The sequence below is a fragment of the Echinops telfairi genome, unplaced genomic scaffold (genome assembly GCF_000313985.2).
Source record: "Echinops telfairi isolate 266 unplaced genomic scaffold, ASM31398v2 ScPeMD7_7472;HRSCAF=8510, whole genome shotgun sequence".
Classification (NCBI taxonomy): Eukaryota; Metazoa; Chordata; class Mammalia; order Afrosoricida; family Tenrecidae; genus Echinops; species Echinops telfairi.
The window spans coordinates 35,555-36,013 of NW_022111376.1; the positions used below are offsets into that span (position 1 = coordinate 35,555).

The following is a 459-nucleotide window of genomic DNA, read 5'->3' on the forward strand; positions in this document are numbered from 1 at the left end:
CACTTTGGTTAAGAGCTAAAGTCCAAGTACATTATCCTGCTTTAATAGCATTCCCACAGTTCTCCCCTAACAGCTATGTACCTTAAAGTGATCACACGGGTGATTCTATCTCCCTATGGAAGCAGACATTCTTGCCATCTCCTGCCATGGCACCCATCCCCCATCACGCCTTCCCCCAATGCACTTATTTCCTCACCTGTGTGCTCAGGGACTTCACTGTGGTTACCACAGTGGTTACCACCCGCCTTGCGACGCATGTAACTACTGAACATGCATGTCTCACGGCTACCTACAAATATCCCAAGAGAGTAAAGACTCTCTGCGTGCAGTCCTGGCTGTTGAGATCACGGTGTTCCCGGACGTCAGCACGTTACTATAAAATGTGTCTGATTCCTTTATTTTACTCTCTCTCTTTATCTTCTATGATTTTATTCTAACCTTTTGCCTTGGCAGATTTCA

At 46.0% G+C, this 459-nt stretch overlaps 1 protein-coding gene across 1 annotated transcript in view; it reads right to left on the bottom strand.

Moving 5' to 3' along the window:
• Positions 1-257, bottom strand: part of LOC115873969 (RNA-binding motif protein, X-linked 2-like) — a 5,374-nt gene extending 5,117 nt beyond the window's left edge. Inside the window, exon 1 of the mRNA XM_045285473.1 lies at positions 197-257. Coding sequence (XP_045141408.1) covers positions 197-257 — 61 coding nt within the window. The remainder of the gene's footprint in view (positions 1-196) is intronic.
• Between the last annotated feature and the right edge of the window lie 202 nt (positions 258-459).